General features: G+C 37.0%; 2 protein-coding genes across 6 annotated transcripts; one reads left to right on the top strand and one right to left on the bottom strand.

Annotated features, from left to right (window-relative positions):
* Positions 1-2975: 2975 nt before the first annotated feature.
* Positions 2976-10507, bottom strand: fancg (FA complementation group G). 5 transcript variants are annotated; one of them, XM_067407333.1, is made up of 15 exons: positions 10101-10507; positions 8147-8193; positions 7988-8072; positions 7785-7910; positions 7505-7698; positions 6929-7070; positions 6617-6747; positions 6317-6463; positions 5037-5191; positions 4851-4917; positions 4354-4661; positions 4221-4261; positions 3772-3939; positions 3543-3657; positions 2976-3431 (listed from the first exon to the last, which is right to left on the bottom strand). In XM_067407333.1, the coding sequence occupies exons 2-15, from the start codon at positions 8159-8161 to the stop codon at positions 3323-3325; spliced, it is 1803 nt and encodes a 600-aa protein (XP_067263434.1). In that variant the 5' UTR covers positions 8162-8193; positions 10101-10507; the 3' UTR covers positions 2976-3322. The 5 variants fall into 5 exon arrangements, with proteins under 5 accessions (XP_067263434.1, XP_067263432.1, XP_067263431.1 ...); XM_067407331.1 differs by lacking the exon at positions 10101-10507 and having other exon boundaries at positions 2976-3232; positions 3335-3431; positions 8147-9337; XM_067407330.1 differs by lacking the exon at positions 10101-10507 and adding an exon at positions 8649-9337 and having other exon boundaries at positions 8147-8393.
* eef2l2 (eukaryotic translation elongation factor 2, like 2) lies at positions 9496-18477 on the top strand. Its single transcript, XM_067407324.1, has 15 exons — positions 9496-9639; positions 12085-12299; positions 13043-13224; positions 14762-14973; positions 15061-15248; positions 15375-15480; positions 15573-15686; positions 15790-15928; positions 16018-16213; positions 16297-16555; positions 16642-16749; positions 16832-17185; positions 17276-17458; positions 17538-17670; positions 17829-18477. The coding sequence occupies exons 1-15, from the start codon at positions 9637-9639 to the stop codon at positions 18020-18022; spliced, it is 2586 nt and encodes an 861-aa protein (XP_067263425.1). The 5' UTR covers positions 9496-9636; the 3' UTR covers positions 18023-18477.
* Positions 18478-18683: the final 206 nt, after the last annotated feature.

The following is an 18683-nucleotide window of genomic DNA, read 5'->3' as shown; positions in this document are numbered from 1 at the left end:
ATTGGTGCTGGTGTCGTTCACGGTCCAGTGCGATTGGTTTATTTTCTGCTGCGTTGTGGATTGTCTCTTTTGGATTGGCTTGGGAGTCTGATTAAACTGTTACTCAGCTGAGCTGAAGTGTCAAAATGCCTTCAACAACTGTGTTGCCAAATAGGCCATGTTGCCCAACAGGTTAGGTAAGCGCAAAAAGACACAAAACGCCACATATAGGCTATATCAGATCAAATGATTATGTTGTGTTAAAATTTAAATGAGCTGGAAAGCAGAGTAATGTGGTGAAATTCATGTATAATATTACCATCATAATACACAGGTGCGTCTAAAAAATAAGAATACTATTGTGGAAAAGTATATTTTTCATCAGTTATTTAAAGTCCCCCTGAAATCAAAATGTAAGCTTTTTAGTTTTTAGTATGAATATGTAATGTTATGAATAAGCTGGTGTGTTCCAAAACAATGACAAAATTATAAGCATTCAAAACTTACAGTCTGCCACTTCCGCTAAAAGGGATCACTGATTTTCATCACATCGCACTTCAGCTTCTCATCAAATCTTCTGTCCAATCAAATGCTCTCTAGAATCTGAAGTCCCGCCCCCTCTTACACTCAACAGACTGACCCTGCGTTCCATTCGGAAGGGCTCGTCCCTATGCCCTAATCCCTTCAAAGGGTTAAAAGCTTCGAAGGGATGGTGTAGGGGTCAAAAAAACTTTTTTTTTGGAATGCACTTCAGCGTCATCTTAACGAGACAATCAAGGTAGCGCCTTTGTCGCACATTTTGTGCGCTGGTTAACCCCCCCAAAAACACGCATTTTGTTTAACGTTAGTTTATTTATTTATTTATTTACGTTAGCTAAATATAATGAATATTGTGTCTACGTATTTGAATGGACTGATGAAGGGAGCTGTAAAGTATTTTTGTTGAAGTACAATGTAGTTTTGAGCAAAATAATGTGCCAAATCTAACTCGTATAAATTTTGCAGTAGTATAGAAAAATATTATACATACATTTACAGGTAAAATCGAACTCGGAGCCTCCTGTACCCATTCTGTGACGTCAAAGAACTTCACTGTGCAAAGGATCATGGCGGCCCGAAGTGTCCATCACTTTTACCCTTCAAAATCCTTCATTCCAAAGTGCCCTTTGAAGTGGCCAGTTTTGAGCACTTCAGTTTGGAACGACCCTTCAATATGGTGTCCATGAGGGTGATTTATCCCGTTTGGAACGCAACGACTGAAGCATTTGTTCACACATTTACTAGTTTCTACATGGTGAATGTGCACTAGGCCTATATAGAGGATAGGAAACAATTCAGACAGTGTATAGTGTAAAAAGAACACAGAGCGGATCATTTCCGCAAGTCGGCTCAGACAAAGAAAGGTATCGGACCCTTTGAATTCTGCACAGAATGCTGTATTTTAAAGTAATAAAGAGGAGATTAGGAGGATAAACAGTTAGATATTAAAAGGAAACAGGTTTTACTGAGTTTAACAGTTCTTGCCAAGCTGCGATATAAACGAAACACTATTGGCCATTTAAAAAAGGGACGGGGCTGTTCGATATATCGCCCTGTCTTCCTGTTTCAATTGAAATGATGTCAACACATTGAACAATGCTGCGCGGAACAACACACTTCAGCGGGCCTTTAATAAAGTGAAAATTTTATTTATTCTAAATGTAAACTAAAAGCATCTTTAATGGCGATAATTACGGCCTACAGCAAAAAAATTCTCAAAATATTAGAATATTTAATTTCGAGTTTGATTAAATTACCATTTGTACAGTATAAATACCAAATCTAGTTCAGTCCACACAACCACAATCATGGGGAAGACATGGGGCTGACTTCACAGTTGTCCAGAAGATGATTATCAACACTCTCCACAAGGAGAGTAAGCCTCAGAAGGTCATCTCTGGCTGTCAAGGACTGGCTGTATCGAAGGATGTTGAAGTTGACTAAAAGGGAAAAGTGTGGTAGGAAAAGGTGCACAAGACACAGGAATGACTGCAGCCTTGAGAAGAATGTCAAGCAAAGCTGATTCAAGAACTTGGGGGAGCGTCAAGGAGTGGACTGAAGCTGGATTCAGTGCATCAAGAGCTACCACACACAGACGACTTCAGGAAATGGCCTACAACTGTCACATTCCTACTAGCCACTCCTGAACCAATGTGAATATGAACGTAATGTCAGAAGCATCTTATCTGGGCTAAAGAGAAAAAGAACTGGACTGTTGCTCAGTGGTCCAATGTCCCCTTTTCAGATGAAAGTGAATTTTGCATTTCATTTGGAAATTAAGGTCCCAGAGTTTGGAGGAAAAGTGGAGAGGCACAGAATCCAAATACAGTGTGAAGTTTCAGCCATTTGGGTTGCCATATCTGCTGGTCAATACAGTCGTCCAGTCGTCGTAATTCATGCTTCCGTCTGCTGAAAAGTTTTATGGAGATGCTGATTTCCTTTTCCAGCAGGATGTAGCAACACCTGCCCACAATGCCAAAACTACTACTAACTGGTTTGCTGACCATGACATTACTGTGCTTGATTGGCCAGGCAACTCGCCTGACCTGTATTGTCAAGGGGAAGAAGAAAAATAACGGCTCAGCAGGGCCACAGGCTAATCACCTCCACGCCACACTGCATTGATGCAGTAATATGTGCTAAAAGGAGCAAGTATTGAGTCCATAAATGAACATTGTACTTTCATAACTTGAACATTTATGTATTGTAAATTCTTTTTTGATTGATCTTAGGAAATATTCTATTATTGAGATACTGGATTTTTGATTCTTATTTTCTTTTTAACTGCACCTGTAATGTACTTACATGCAGGTGTCTGGGTTAAAATAAAGAGCATATGATATAACAATTATAGAATTAATACATTTCAAATCCTTTTCAATACAATTTTTTAGATAATAGATAAAAGGGTTTCATGTCTATTCCAAAAACAAGATGCTAATCAGAAAATCCCCATTTTAACCATTCAGACTTTTTTATTTGGATATATAATATATACAAAGAATTTGATTCCAGTTCTTTGATTCCATTCTCTTGTCACTCATTCTGACAAGTGGAATGCAACCTCATTGGCAACGGTTGAACAAAATGTCAACAGAGTCATTGTAGCATGAATTAAAATCCTGCCCTCTGATTAGCACAGCTCTGTAATTTTGTTTAAGGGATGACACTTTAGCTATAGTAGCAGGGCTATTCGTATGCTTCATGGTTACATCTGAAAAGAAAATTTAGACAACACAATTAAAACTGCATTTTGCGTTGTAGTTATGCGCCAAAAAAGATGAGCATCCTCTCTGACATCTTTCTATGTCATTACATTTTTGGCATGAATGTATTCGTCCATTTTCTTCTTCAAGTCAGTGAAGTCAAAAGCTGTGTCCTCTTGCCACGCTTGCAAATACAGCGGTAGGTTTCTGAAACACAAGTCAAAAAATTACTAAACAATCATCACACCAGTTACAGATACCATAGATTGCAATGTGTGACTTTCATGTGAAAAATATTTGACTTGTCCAGTAGCTTACATTGACTTAGGTGTATCTGAAGTACTATGGGCTTCTCTCCAGTGTGCTGATGCTTCCTCTCTACGATCAAGCCTCCACAAGACCTCAGTTAGCCACATTTCAGTGTTCTTACAACCTATTGAAATTCAATTCCACACGTAAATTTGAGAAGGACAGGGCAATGTATCAGATTAAGCACAACAAACAAGCCACACTGATTCACTATAATGAAAGCATATCAGCTGAAAACCTGGTGACATCTGGAGACTGAGATGAAGATCTCTCAGGGCCTCCTTCAATTGACCTCTTTCCAAAAAGCAGAGCCCTCTACCAGCTAGTGCTTGTCCTTTTGCTGCTTCCAAAGTCACCATTCTTTCAACCATTGCTTCAGTGTTTCCAAGATGTTTTTGTTTCCAGTCTAAAAGTTTGATGAAACCATGTAAGTAATGATACATGAAAGATAATAAAGCAAGTTCACGTATCAAATGTGGCTTCATTATGATAAAAAGGGGAAAAAAGCTTTATTTCTTGAATGCAGATCTGTTATAAATAGATACTTGATGTAGACCTCAGGATAAAAATATTTTGTGTATAGTTAAATATAGCTGTAGGTCTGTGTTTTTCAACCTGGATACTTCACAAACAAAAACAGACATGCTTTGTATGATTACGCAGTCTAGAAAGAAAAAGGTTACTTACCTCTCTGTTTAATAAATACTTTCACCAACTGATTAATCGCTCTGAAAGGAAGTGAACATTTAAAAAATTATTTGGACTAAAGGTGTTTTGCCAACACTGCTAGGTACGGAATGAAACTCTCATCACATTGTACCTTGTAAAGTTTGTAATAGCCTCTTTGGTGTCCTTCAGTTTCCAGTGGGCTTGTGCTTGAAGGAGATGGGCCGCACCAGCCCATAACACAAAGTCAACCTTGTCGAGTACAACATCGGAGTCAGATATTTTTCGTTTTTCAACGTCATCAAGCAGCAGCCTCTCGGGAATGAAGTCTAAAGTGCTGGTGATGACCTCCTCGCAGACCACAAGAGCATCACTATACCTTTGAGCTTTCAACAAAGCAAATCCTGCTTCAAGGTAGACCACTGGGATTCTGGGAAAAGAAGTGCCATCCCCTGTGGATACCTGAAACACAGACAGGTCGCTGTATTATATTTGTTGTAGTTTGCATCACTGATTATGTTATTTTCCTGTTTATTACTGTGAAACTATCTGTATTGTATAAAGCGCTATATAAATAAAGATGACTTCACTTGAACATCACTTTATATGCATTATTTCTGAAACTGATGCCTGAAAAAGTGCAGTCCTTACAAGATTTTTGCCATCTGACTGCAGTGACGCCAACAGATCAAGATAGTACTCAACACCATCTGAAATACTGATTCACACAAAAATATATTTTAGAAGTTAAGTATTCCATAAAAGTATTATTAAATAATTGAATATTCATATTTGATAATCTAGTCAAGCATTGGTCTTTGTTGTGGGATCACTCGCCTGCCATTGAACACACATGTGTGAGCCAAAGTGTGAAGAATAATAGATGAGGAAGGGACTCTTCTAATGAAGGTCATCTGTTCACCACCAAGCAGCATATCTGGAGAGACCAGTGACGCACTAGGTGAACTTTTATCAGACTGCAGCTGGACTGCCTGTAAACAAAGCAAGAGAAAGTATTATTTCACTAACACATTTTAAAATGACACTACATAGCATGCAGGAAATACATTCATTGAAATATTATGTAAGAATGTGAAACATTCTTTACTGTTTAAAGCGAAACCAGTGTTCTTCAATTCAGTCTACTTTAGACTATTCTACTCAAATTTATTTGTTTAAGTCTACTTTATTGATGCTAGTCATGAGATACGGACCTTTGGTACTCACTTTGTCTTTATTATTTGTACTTGTTATAATATAGTAACAAGTTGTTATGTGGAGTGTGTGAAGTAAGGACATCAGTTAATAATTTATTATCACTAGGGCTGCTGATGTAACTATTAATTACTTAATTCGTTATGGGAAAAAATAATGCGTTTAAACTATTAATGCACCTGCCCCACTCCAGACCTACGTAGTACATTTCATAAAGTTGACTGGTGACGAACATGATAACAACAACTCACTGCGTGATGGAGCCCACAGAATGCAGTTAGAAAATTCAAGATATCAGGACTTTTTGTATGCCCCTGTATGAGGTTTTTGTCTCATATTCATATCATGATATAGTTAAGCAATATCACACAAGTAACGAGCACAATATCACAAAAGTGCTGTTTTTGTCCCGAATAGCATGAGTGCAAATGTGAGATATTTATATATATATATTTTTTTTTACAACAGTTCAATAAATAAGTAAATATATTGTGTTATATTTTAGACACAATATTGTCTGCTTTTGCTCAATTTTGCCAATGAAAATATAACCAATAAAACCAGAACTGTTGTTAATTTCATTTAAAAATGTATTTTATATTTCCATATTAATAAAAAAAAAATCCATAAAGTTTTATAAAGCAACTTTTTGAAATGTCTATTTGATGCTTTTCTGATTTAACACAATAATGATATTTCGGGGGTAATTTCTCAGCCAGGTTTGATATGTGATTAATTTGTGATTAATAAGCCACACTGTGCAATTAGATTAAAAATTCTAATTGCTTGACAGCCCTAGTTATCACAAGCAGTTAATGATTTTATGTAAATGCATACATGCTGTAAAGTACAAGGTACACTGCATGAAATAATATTGGTCAGTTGTGTGCAGAATGACTTACTGAGTAAAGAAGATGCAAGGCCTCAATTTCTGCCTTTGAATTGCTAAGCTGTCTAAACACCAGAGCACTTTGATAAAGGGCACTATGGCAAGCACAATCCACCTCCACAGCCTTCCGATAAAAGTGGAGAGCACAGTGGGGCTGACTCTGCATGGACATAAGAAATAATAAGAAACTTAATTCAATGAATCAAATATAAATAGGAACTAATTCAGTAACTGTTGGTTCAAGATTTAGTCTATTTAGGTCCATTTAGTTCAGGGTTCATTGGATGGAAGATTGCAGAACAGAGCTTCTTACAAGCTTAGCAAAACTCTGGCCTGTAAGGGTGTGGATCTGCGCCAAGAGACTTCTGGGACTTGGGAGGCCTTTAGCCTCCTGAAAAGCCTCAAGGGCTTCAGAAAATTTCTCCATCTTCAGCTGTTCAACCCCTAAACCAACAAACGCATTTTAGGACTAATGGCAGTTCTATTATTTAACAACATTTACATGTACTGAATATTTCTTGTGACCTTAATATATGGATCTACATAATTTATAAATATTTACATAAACAAAGGTTTCATCATACCTTTAGATAGATGTCAACATCTTAGTTCAGACATTTCATACCTTGACATATCACAGTGCAGATGTGCAAAAGATCCTTGAGGTCCTTTGCTGCCATTGCAACCCTTAGCGAGGAGTCTTCTTCCATGCTCAAAGCAAGGTTTCGTGTTTCTGTCTGCAGATTCACAGGTGCTGAATGCTCTCTCTGAGAGGAGATGAGAATGACAGAATGTAGTATAGCAGTCAAATATACAATAGTTTTTTTCTTATTCTTCTTACATATTTTTTGAGTGATTATCTCTATGTATTAGTATTGCAAAACCACCAATTTTTGTGTCATGGCCCACAACAAATGTAGGTTATGCAGACGTTCACAGAAACCTAAATATCTCAGCTCAGGATGGTTCTAGCTTCTCTCTCTCTAGATCTTCTGAGAAGGTATTGAGTCTCAGTACTAAATCATTTTGGGGGTTACCTAGGTAAGTATAGTTTACATGCAGAACATTTCAGGATTGAGACTTATCTTGAGTTTTTTGCCTGAAATATTCACAGAAACAAGTAGAAGTAGAAAATATTGAGTTTGTGATTTCGCTGAGGGGAGTCTTAAAATTATTTTTATAAAGATAATAAAAATAATACCTTGTGGTTGATTTGTGTCAGAAGAGTAAGAATTCTCTCTAACTGGCAGTGCATGAGCCACAGCACCCACTGAATCAGCAGAAGCCTGTGGACATAAGGCGCATAGACTGAGGTGCCAAAAGTCTGTAGAACAGCCTCCCACAACTTCACTGGATCACAACAGGACACCTTAAATGATCCTGCAGCCTCTAAAGCTACAGAAACAGACAAGTAGAGGGAACATAAAACATACTGCATACAAATCAATAATACTAAAACAACAACACAATGCTTTATTTACCTCTTAATAATGTGTGATTGAGACTCTCCTCAATCTCACTGGGGTCGGAGAAACCCAACGAGAATAAAAGCGTATTATATGAAACTGTCATTTCAAGTTTGAGTCGTTCAGCATCTGCTGGAACTCCTGTGTAAACACAATGGTTATGAGCTTCTGACAATATCACCACACTGTAAGCCATTAAAAGTAACACATGATAGTACCTTGAATTTTCTGAAGCAGTTTAAGGCTTTCTGAACAGCATCGCTTCCGAATATCCTGACTTGGCTCAATGTTATCTTCATTTTGCTGAAATGGAAAACGGCACATGTGTTTAAGGTCATTTCACTGTAAACGATACAATAATACTTTTGCTACAGTACCTTCCAAGTCAACATTATGTTGTTATTCTCCTCACTCCATCTATCAACTAAACAGGGAATAGCAGCAGACATGTCAACGACTCGAAATATAGTTATCAGATACCATTTCGAGTGTACAGTATGAAATCATAGTATGAAATCCACAGCTTATTCCTTCCTCATCTGATTCGAACTTTCCCTCCTCCTCCTTAAATCTATACAAAGGATACAAATGATACAGCGCCACCTGCTGTATGGGATGCATCCTCTAAAAATTGAAAAATAAGTAAATAAATCTAAATAAAACAGGTTTCTTGTTTTTCAGTTAAAAGCGGGCGCGGCTCCAATGTGTCTGGTATCCAGTGTCATTCGCTTCCAGTCATTTTAGCTATACAAAACAGCTCGTTAAATGCTGCTATATGTAACGTTACTCTTGTATGTAAATCATGTTTTGTTCTTATTAAAATTCATTTAAAAAAAAATGTCGTTATGCTGCTTGATATTTCAAACTGGTATTTCTTACCATATTATTTAATGTATTGTCTTAAACACGCTGGTTTGTAGCGCAAACAGTTACAGTTTGATATTCTCGTTATTTCCCTAGCGGACAATAAATCTGAAGTCTCGCACATTTACAGAAAGTCTATCACCTTACTTCCGCGTTCGTGCCATGTTTAATATTCTTTCGCAATATGCTTTATTCATTTTTTCCCTTTTCTTGGATTATTCCTTATATAATTTATCTAGTTGACTAATGTGCTATAATTTGTGTATTGTCTGAAAGATTGTTTGTGTGTTGTTATTGTATCTTGTGTTTGTTAAAATTGCAATAAATAAATACAAATAAAATAAAATAAAAATAAAAAAATAAAAACTTTACTTCCGCGTTTGGGCTATATTCTTTCGCAATGTGCTTTATTCATTTCCCCCCCTTTTCTTGGATTATTCTTTATATAATTTCTATAGTTGACTAATGTGCCATAATTTGTGTATTGTCTGAAAGATTGTTTGTGTTATTGTATCTTTTTGTTAAAATTGAAACAAAAATATATAAATAAATAAATAAAAACTTTGCTTTCGCGTTGAAAAATAAGGTGGATATCCTAAATCTCAACCTGAGTCTAAGTGATGTTGGTTTTGAAAGTAAAAATGTAATTTAAATCTAAAGAAATCGCGTAAAGAACTTTAAAGCGATAATCTCAGTTCTTTTTAAGTCATTATTATTATTACAATAAGATTGTTTGCATCAGTGCTTATACTAGGCTATAATCTCTGACGGTCACATAAAGTGCATTTTATTAGGCAGTGAAATGGTGTTGATCATGAATGCATGAACTGTCTGTCCTGTAATAGGGTGATCCGGGTCCACATGACTCGCAGTGCTGTCTATCTGTGTCGCAGCATAAACTAAGATTGGACGTCATCTTCTCTCTCTTTCCCCCGGTGCTCCAGTGGAGAGGTGCAGCGATCGCAGCGAGAGGCCGTCCTACAATTGGGAGCCATTCGCCAAAATGGTAAGATATTTCACTGCGTCACTTAACCAGGATTCATCAGAAATGACTGAAGTCCTATATTAAAACATTTTTGTGTATTTAGGACGCATTATTTTTTTATTTTTTTATTTATCTTCCAGGCCATGTAATCTTCTTTATTCTGATGTCAATGACGTAATGACAACCTGCTTATAAGATTCTCGCGTTTGTCAGCCTTGAACTTGAACTATGTGCGGTCTTCATTATGAAATAGTCAGGGAAGAGAGTGACGCATTAAAATATACATCTTGGTATTCATTGGGAGATCATAATGTGTAAGTCACGATTTCAGTAAGTTCGTCATGTAACAGTTGTACTACGCATAAATGTAAAGCAAAACCGCATGCGGTTTGTTCGAGTTTTGTTTTTAAGTGAAAGTAAGCCGTGTTATTTTAGGGATACGGCCCAGCACCGTGCAGGCGCGCGCACTGGAATAACGTTACCCTGTTATTAATAGCGCGTTTACGCCCCGACTGTTCTTCTCTATGCGCGTGTTAAAGTTTCATGCGCAGAGACCGAGCAGCCATGACTGAGGAGATCTGCCGGGTGCGAATAGGGTTATTATAGTGACGGGGCGGTTATGTTTGTGTTTTTGAGGGGCGAGACAATCCAACACTCTTGTCAGGCTAAACAAGCTTGTCATTGGCTGAGTGTATCGCTGGGCAGCGCTTGTGCTGAGGAGACTGCAGCACACTGAGGCGCCGCAGAAAGTGCGCACTCATGGTACATGCTGTGCTTCACTGCACTCTTGTGAATCGTGGCGATTTAAAAAATAATTACTGTTATTGTATAATTAATTAGGTTTGAAAGCGCAATACATAGTAAATGCTAGTAAATATTAGGCATTTTAAGTTACTTTTACCATGTAGGCTAGAATAAAAAATATATATATATATATATATATTAGTCTGATGTATTTTAACCCTTGTGTACTGTTGCGGGTCAATTTGTTGAAAAAGTTTGTGACTTTTTCTCATTTAGGGTCATGGACATGCATTCAAAGTTACAACACACTGATGTGTTGTGAAATGTGCATAGAGAGATTTTATACGTTCTTACTGTTCGTGGGTCAATTTGACCCATATAGACAGCCATTCATAAGCAACTGTACAGACCCAAAATATAAAACACTTCTGTGTTGTATGTCAGAACTCTTCAACTATTGAAGTGCCAGTGTCGTACTGTGTAAAGTTTGTGAAAATATAAAGTTGTTTTACCTGTTAATTGTCTGACCCACTTTTTGAGCTTTGACTTTTCTAACTTAAATTTTTTATTTAAATTTTGAATTCTTAAGAGAACAGACTTAAGTTTAGTATCCTTTTAAAGGGAACACTTCAAAGATTATTGTAGAAGTAAAAAAAAAGAAAGAAAATTTTTTGTAAAAGTAAAGTTTAAAAGTTATAGAAGTTTATGGAAATTTAAAATATATATTTTATATTTTATATATATTTTACAATACATGTTTAACTCTAAAACTTCAAGAAAATCAAAGCTAAATATCTGAAAAAAGTCACAAATTTTAGGTTGATATCTCAGAAAAATAACTTTCAGTGTTGCACAGTACCAAACTTTTTCACTAGGTGACATCCAGACTCCACTGGTGACCTTTCGATTTCCATATATGGTTTGAGTAAATACATAAATTCAGATATTTATTCTTTGTAATGTGTGAAAACTATTGATATTAAAAGTTAATTATTTGTACATGATTTTTTTTTCATAGTGTGATTTTTGGGGAATTGTATTGAATCCAATTGGGGTCGATTTGACCTGGACCATACAGGTAGTCGGCAGAAATCGAACAGTGCACAAGGGATAAAAGAAAATACATGGGAAAAAATAAAAAGTATTAATTGCCTTTTAATTTATGGGGACAGAGATATTCTCAAAATCACATTTCATCACATCACCTTTACATTTGAATTTTATTTAATTGTAATATTGTTTTAAATGTTCATTATTTTTTATATTTTAAATTAATTTATTAAGTGTTTTAATTTGCATTGTTATAAATGTTTACTGCATTATTTTAGTGTCACGTGCCAATTTTGCCATTAAAAATTATTTGAATAGCTCAGATGGTTTATTAACATTATATAATTCAATTACATATACAGTTCCAATGTACATACAGGTATAAAGTCACCAAAATGCTTATGATTTCTCTTTTTTTATGGTAAAGCAAAGCTGGAAGATTATGTTTTTACACTAAATTTGATTAAAAAAATGTATTTAGCCTTATTAAAATGTATTTTAATGAGAAATGAAATGCATGAGCTTAGACTGTCACAGTTGCTTTTTGTAGATTCCCATCCTTTAATGAGCCCGTGGCATTCACTTGTTTTGACATTACATATTGTCCCTCACACAACAACACTTATATTTATTCCACAATCAACACTGGACAAACTTGTATTTGTTCCTCAGGTGAACTTCACAGTAGAGCAGATTCGGGAGATTATGGACAAAAAGTCCAACATCAGGAACATGTCTGTGATTGCCCATGTGGACCATGGCAAATCTACTCTCACTGATTCCTTGGTGTGCAAAGCTGGTATTATTGCTTCTGCACGTGCAGGAGAGACCAGATTTACTGACACCAGAAAAGATGAACAAGAAAGATGCATCACCATAAAGTCAACGTAGGTATTCCTATTTAAAAAGTCAACATTTTATTATCAATCTTATTGATGTCACAAGAGCTATTCTACAGTAGGGATTTGTCAGCAAGATGTGTTCGCATAACTTTTCCACCATTTTTGACCAGTAAAAAGGTACTTTCATTGAACACGCACCACCATTAAATAGTCTGGGGTCGGTGTGATTTTTTTGAATGTTTAAAATAAGTCTGCATTTATTTGATCAAAAATATTGTGAAATAATATTACAATATTCCTTCAGTCACATGATCCTTCAGAAATCATTCTGATAGGCTGATTTCCTGCTCAAAAAATATTATCAGTGTTGAAAAAAGTTGTCCTGCTTAGTTTTTTGTGTGTGTGTAGAAACAGTGATATATATTTTTCAGGATTTTGGTGAATAGAAGTAAAAAGAAAAGCATTTATTTAAAATATATATTTTTGTAACAATGATGCATCCTTGCTGACTAAAAGTATTAATTTCTTAAAAAAAACTTTTGTACATATTGTAGAAACTCATATGTGTAAGTGGTCAAAATGGAACCTTCCATTAAACTGTCTATTAAAAACTTTTCAGCAAAGTTCTCAATTGTTTGAAATGATTATACAAAACCCACTGTCATTTGTGGACTGTTGATTTAAAACCTTATAGTTATATAGCCCTGTGTCTCTTATTCTATTCAAACAAAATCTACAAAAGAAATGACTTTTCACTCTACACTCTACATGTATGTTTTCTCTTGCAGGGCTATCTCTTTGTATTATGAGCTCAGTGAGAATGACTCCGCCTTCATTAGGCAGTCTAGGGATGGTTATGGATTCCTCATCAACCTGATCGACTCGCCGGGACATGTTGATTTCTCCTCTGAGGTGACGGCAGCTCTCAGAGTTACAGATGGTGCCCTTGTAGTGGTAGACTGTGTATCAGGTAAGGCAAATTCATTTTAGGAAGTCAAATTCACACTTCTGTTCTGCAATTGAAGGGCACCTATTAGGCATGTGACGGTATAAAATTATCATGTTATGATAATTGCTTAAGCTTTTATCACGGTATACGGTATTATCACGCTATTGAAATAAGTTGCGAAAAAAGTGCTGTCATACTATAACAGGTTTAAGAACACTTTTTTTTAACAAAAGGAAATATGAACATTTAAATACAATACACAGAAAATATATAAAGTAAAATGAAAAACAGATTAAAGTGCAAAATAATTATAAAGAACAACAGGTAGCACTTTACAATAAGGTCGGATTATTTAATGTTAATGCATTAACTAAGATTAACAATAAGTAATAGCTACATTTGTGATAAAAGGTATTATTTTTTTGTTAATGCTAGTTAAAAAATACAACGTATCATTGTTAGTTTTAACTCAGGTCCATTAAATAATAATTACAACTTTTGATTTTAAAAATATTAAACATTAACAGAAAAATAACATTAGCTAAGATTAATAAATGCTATTTTAAATGCTAAAATAAGTATTTTTCATTGTCAACTAATGAAGCCTTATGTCACTAAGTGTTACTGAACAATAACAAATAATTAGAACATTTTCAATCATTATAGGGCATGTTGTAGTCCATATTAAAATATAAAAATGTTTAAGTTTAAAGATAAATAGCCTATTATTAAGTCTTTAAGTATTAAGTATTTGGTGCTGTGATGAACAACATTGCGAATACAAAAAAGTGAATGGCTGTTTGAAGCATTTTAAACACCGTAGTAGCGCAACTGCTTTGTTTTCAGGGTTTCCGGGGTAACCGCTGCATTTCCGCTGTTCCATCAGCACCCTCTGCTCTCAGAGATCGAACGTGCGCTTTCATTCTTTCACTCGTTCCACCAAGTGCTTCTCGTGCACGCTAGATACATGTCTAGCACCTATTAAGCAAAGTTCACTTGTTTTAACATAAATGTGTCGGCAGTGTGTGTGCACAACTACCCTATAGTGGTAAATATATATATATATCAGAAGTTTAGACTGATATGGCTTTAAAACGCATGCAGATAATGAACTTTCATGAGGATGAAGAACTGCAGTTTCATTTGAGCATGACCGTGATAGAGATGATAATCAAAACCAAACAGATGTTTTGTATCAGAGTATCCGAGGCACAAGCTGTAGGCTCCGCCTCTTCTAGAAAGTGTACTGGGGAGCAGAAACTCATTTGCATTTTAATATACATGCACAAAAACAACATGTTTTTCCTTTCACTCAAAAATGGACATTTACAACATGGTAAAATAAATGATCTATGGAGTACTTTGGTCCCCTTTAAGGCAATATACATTCACAGACACGTATCAGGTGATTTTAAAGGCACTCCCCTAAATGTAACATTTAAAAAATATTTTTAAAACCATACAAATAGTTTCATCATGAAACTTTGAGGAACAAGATTTATGTGTCGGACCAAAAAGTGATTTAAAAAAAAAAAGTGAAATCTGACTTGTTCCACAGGTGTTTGTGTGCAGACTGAGACCGTCTTGAGACAAGCCATAGCGGAGCGCATCAAGCCTGTCTTGATGATGAACAAGATGGACCGTGCCCTCCTTGAGCTGCAGCTGGAACCAGATGAGCTTTTCCAAACCTTCCAGCGGATTGTGGAGAACGTTAACGTTATCATCTCAACCTATGGTGAAGGAGAGAGTGGACCAATGGGAAACATTATGGTAACAGTTTGTACTGAAAAGTCAACTTTATGAGCAAAATATTTGCTTTTATTTATCCGTTTCCAATTGGCTTCTTCGGTACCTTAGGTGGATCCTGTGGTTGGGACTGTGGGATTTGGGTCAGGTCTCCATGGCTGGGCTTTTACTCTGAAGCAATTTGCTGAGATGTATGTGGCCAAGTTTGCTGCCAAAGGAGATAAGAAAAAAACAGACCTCCCTCCAGCAGAACGGGCAAGGAAAGTGGAGGAGATGATGAAAAAGCTTTGGGGAGACAAGTAAGTGTCTTGTGTTATAAAGGAGACATTAGATCACAATTGCACAAGTACAAATCAACTATGTGATTTCCAGTATAAATTGCATGTATATATAAAATCTTTTTAATTCAAAGCCATCTTTTTCAGGTACTTCGATCCCTCTTGTGGAAAATTCAGCAAATCATCAACCAATGCAGATGGCAAGAAGCTTCCTCGTACTTTCTGCCAACTTGTCTTGGATCCAATCTTTAAGGTTTGTGTTTGAATCAGTTCTTCTTGTTATCACTCCTCTCCTGCTACTACCACTCATTTGCAATTACTCTCTCATTTGAACTCTTTCCACAGGTTTTTGATGCTATTATGAATTTCAAAAAAGAAGAGACCCAGAAACTGATTGAGAAACTTGAAGTAAAGCTTGATGCAGAGGACAAAGAAAAAGAAGGAAAACCTCTACTTAAGGTAGAGCTGAATACCTAAACAACTCGAAAAAATGACTATTGAGAACCTGCACCCTAATTCAACTGGTAATGTTGTTGACACATGGTTTTTCGAATGTTTCCAGGCTGTGATGCGCCGCTGGTTGCCTGCAGGTGATGCTTTGCTCCAGATGATTACCATCCATCTTCCTTCTCCTGTCACTGCCCAAAAGTACCGCTGTGAACTGCTTTACGAGGGTCCTGGAGATGATGAAGCTGCTATGGGTGAGTCATTATATTGCGAGTTGTTCTACACTTCAAAGAGATGTGCTTTTTTTCTCCAACTTTTTAAGATTCCTCCTTTGACTTTCCAGGTGTAAAGAACTGCGATCCGAAAGCTCCTCTCATGATGTACATCTCCAAGATGGTGCCAACCACCGATAAGGGTAGATTCTATGCCTTTGGTCGTGTCTTCTCTGGTATTGTTTCTACAGGGCAGAAGGTACGCATCATGGGCCCGAACTTCACACCAGGAAAGAAGGAGGACTTGTACATTAAGCCAATCCAAAGGTTTGCTGCTGTCTATTACATATACAGTATAAGTCATCTTCACTTGATTTGGTTTGATGATCATTACCCAATGGTCTCCCCAGAACTATCCTGATGATGGGTCGCTATGTAGAGCCCATTGAAGATGTGCCATGCGGAAACATTGTTGGTTTGGTTGGGGTTGATCAGTTCCTGGTCAAGACTGGCACCATTTCCACTTTTGAACATGCTCACAACATGCGTGTTATGAAGTTCAGTGTTAGTCCTGTGGTGAGAGTCGCTGTGGAGGCCAAGAACCCAGCAGATCTGCCAAAGTTGGTGGAGGGTCTCAAACGTTTGGCCAAGTCTGATCCCATGGTTCAGGTGAATATCTTGGTGGTGTAATAAGGCGGTATATACAATTCAGTCTTCCCAATAACAAATACAAGTTGTTTTCCACATTCTGCTAGTGTATCATCGAAGAGTCCGGTGAGCACATTGTGGCGGGTGCTGGAGAGCTTCATCTGGAGATTTGCCTAAAAGACCTTGAGGAAGATCATGCCTGCATCCCTCTGAAGGTAGCGCTTGGATGACAATACTGTACAGATATTTTTTACTCTATTCTTCTCCACTAACAGTTTAAGGTGATTTTTTTTGCAGAAATCAGACCCAGTAGTGTCATATCGTGAAACCGTCAGTGATGAATCAGACCAAGTTTGCTTGTCCAAGTCTCCCAACAAGCACAATCGCCTGTACATGAAATCCAGGCCCCTCTCAGATGGCTTGGCCGAGGACATTGATAAGGGTGAAGTGACCTCTCGGCAGGAGCTCAAACAGAGAGCTCGCTACCTTTCTGAGAAATATGAATGGGAAGTTGCCGAGGCCCGTAAGATTTGGTGCTTTGGACCAGATGGCACAGGGCCCAACATCCTTGTGGATGTCACAAAGGGAGTTCAGTATCTGAATGAGATAAAGGACAGTGTAGTGGCTGGTTTCCAGTGGGCAACAAAAGAAGTGAGTAAAGATAGGTTATGTATTTTAATTCATGCTTGGACATTCATACAGTTTGGATTATAATAAAACAATTTTGTGTTACCTTACCAGGGTGCACTCTGTGAGGAGAATATGCGGGCAGTCCGTTTTGACATTCATGATGTCACTCTTCACGCTGATGCCATCCATAGAGGTGGAGGTCAGATCATTCCCACAGCTCGTAGAGTTCTGTATGCCTCTGTGCTCACTGCACAGCCAAGACTCATGGAGCCCATTTACCTGGTCGAGATTCAGGTACACATTGTGGATTCCTGGAATAGAAAAACTAGAGTGCAATCTTGATGCCGTTAACATATTTTCTTCTCTCCTCCAGTGCCCAGAGCAGGTTGTTGGTGGCATCTACGGTGTGCTGAACAGAAAAAGAGGCCATGTGTTTGAGGAGTCCCAAGTGGCTGGGACACCTATATTTGTTGTGAAGGCATACCTACCTGTAAATGAATCATTCGGTGAGTTAAAACTTCAGATCTGAGAGTAGCTTGGAGTTTGTTCAAAATGACAGCAATAGGACATTGATGTCGTCTTAATATCCAACAATACGTACATTAGTTATAGCAGTTAAACACATTTTTGAGTGGTGCCAAATGTTATACATGTTTCTGTACAGGTTTTACAGCAGACCTGAGGTCTAACACTGGTGGACAGGCCTTCCCTCAGTGTGTGTTTGACCACTGGCAGATTTTGCCAGGTGACCCCTATGACATAAACAGCAAACCAAGCCAAGTTGTGGCTGAGACCCGTAAACGCAAAGGTCTGAAGGAGGGCATCCCAGCGCTGGACAACTTCCTGGACAAACTATAAATTTCTCTGGATTGTGTATGGTAATTTAAGATATTAACCTTAACATGATAACATGATGACTCTGAAGTGTACGACAAAATGGTTACACAGAAAATCAATAGAGCTTAACTTAAATATTCAAAGCTGCACAACCTTGCAGCAAATTAAATCAGAGCACGTTAAACTTGTGTGGATGTGTCCATACATAAAGTACAGCCAATACAACAAAGCAATCTGGACATGATTAAACTTTAAAAATATATTTTTCCAGATGAACATGAAATTATACTCTAATCACTGTGTATTGATTTACATGTCTTAGGATGTATATGTATCATCTTAAACTGTCCCCTCCTTTGGACAGAGAATTCAAAATTCTCAACGGCTTTACCTGTGCCATAGTTAATGTAGAGCTATGTCGATTAAAAACCTCAGCCCTGACTGAGAGGGACAATAAAAGCACTGTATCAACATTTACAGCACATCATTGTTTGTTTGTTTGTTTTTTACATCCATTATATAAGCATCTTCGAATCAAAATAGTACAAGTAACAAGGAGGAAATTCTAAAAAGAAATAAACAACCAGTCACATGCCTTCAGACTGTCAAAATGACAGTATGTCATATGGCTCATAATCCAATAAGTCAGACCATATGAATTCAAGCTGCAACTTGTGTCTAT

Source organism: Chanodichthys erythropterus, chromosome 13 (genome assembly GCF_024489055.1).
Source record: "Chanodichthys erythropterus isolate Z2021 chromosome 13, ASM2448905v1, whole genome shotgun sequence".
Lineage (NCBI taxonomy): Eukaryota > Metazoa > Chordata > Actinopteri > Cypriniformes > Xenocyprididae > Chanodichthys > Chanodichthys erythropterus.
Note: the sequence above shows the minus strand (reverse complement) of the source record. Positions and strands in the feature narration are given on the sequence as shown.

Excerpts from the sequence above, each read along its gene's own strand:
- fancg (XM_067407329.1), bottom strand. The coding sequence starts at position 8,218 with ATGTCTGCTGCTATTCCCTGTTTAGTTGATAGATGGAGTGAGGAGAAT. Across the intron at positions 7,699-7,784 it reads CAATCACACATTATTAAGAG|CTTTAGAGGCTGCAGGATCA; the intron begins GTAAATAAAGCA and ends CTGTTTCTGTAG. Across the intron at positions 6,748-6,928 it reads CTGCACTGTGATATGTCAAG|GGGTTGAACAGCTGAAGATG; the intron begins GTATGAAATGTC and ends TTGTTGGTTTAG.
- eef2l2 (XM_067407324.1), top strand. Across the intron at positions 14,974-15,060 it reads GACCAATGGGAAACATTATG|GTGGATCCTGTGGTTGGGAC; the intron begins GTAACAGTTTGT and ends TCGGTACCTTAG. Across the intron at positions 15,687-15,789 it reads AAGGAAAACCTCTACTTAAG|GCTGTGATGCGCCGCTGGTT; the intron begins GTAGAGCTGAAT and ends GAATGTTTCCAG.